A 760-nucleotide genomic window follows, 5' to 3' on the forward strand; every position below is an offset into this window, starting at 1 on the left:
TTAAAATCAGAAATCATGCCACCAAAAACTAGCGGAAAAGCAGCCAAAAAAGATGGAAAGGCTCAGAAAAATATAACCAAAAACGATAAGAAGAAGAAGCGCAGGAGGAAGGAGAGCTATGCTATCTACATTTATAAAGTGTTAAAGCAAGTCCACCCCGATACTGGTATATCATCGAAAGCCATGAGCATCATGAACAGCTTCGTGAATGACATATTCGAACGTATTGCTGCTGAGGCTTCGCGCTTAGCACACTACAATAAGCGCTCCACCATTACTAGTCGGGAGATTCAAACTGCTGTTCGTCTTTTACTTCCCGGTGAACTGGCTAAGCACGCAGTTAGTGAAGGAACAAAAGCTGTCACTAAGTATACTAGTTCCAAGTAAATTGCGTTATATCAAACAAACACCACTTATTCAAAAGGCCCTTTTCAGGGCCACAAAAATATTCAATTGAGTTGATAATTTATCTATATTATAAATATGTATAGAGCCCTGAAATTATTTACGAAAACTGACAGGCTTATCAACACCGCGTTATTGAATCTCAGAATGGTTACAAGCTCCTCGGGGAGGTATGCAGATCTGATAAAGTTATAAACAATAATCCAGACAAGGCGTAAAGAGGGGTTAAGAAGAAACCTCGTAGTTAATAGAAAGTAAAAGTGCTCAAGTGCACTGACTCAACTAGCCTCAACATAATAATAATATAAATATGATATATATTTTGTTTTTGATATTTCTTTTAAAAGGCTACTGA

General features: G+C 37.4%; 1 protein-coding gene across 1 annotated transcript; it reads left to right on the forward strand.

Annotated features, from left to right (window-relative positions):
* On the forward strand, positions 1–435 carry LOC119664067 (histone H2B). The gene has a single exon (XM_038073628.1). It carries the CDS (start codon positions 16–18, stop codon positions 385–387), a length of 372 nt encoding a protein of 123 aa, XP_037929556.1. The 5' UTR covers positions 1–15; the 3' UTR covers positions 388–435.
* Positions 436–760: the final 325 nt, after the last annotated feature.

Source organism: Teleopsis dalmanni, unplaced genomic scaffold (assembly GCF_002237135.1).
Source record: "Teleopsis dalmanni isolate 2A unplaced genomic scaffold, ASM223713v2 unscaffolded_contig_1353, whole genome shotgun sequence".
Classification (NCBI taxonomy): domain Eukaryota; kingdom Metazoa; phylum Arthropoda; class Insecta; order Diptera; family Diopsidae; genus Teleopsis; species Teleopsis dalmanni.

Coding starts and splice junctions, on each gene's coding strand:
- LOC119664067 (XM_038073628.1), top strand. CDS start 16: ATGCCACCAAAAACTAGCGGAAAAGCAGCCAAAAAAGATGGAAAGGCT.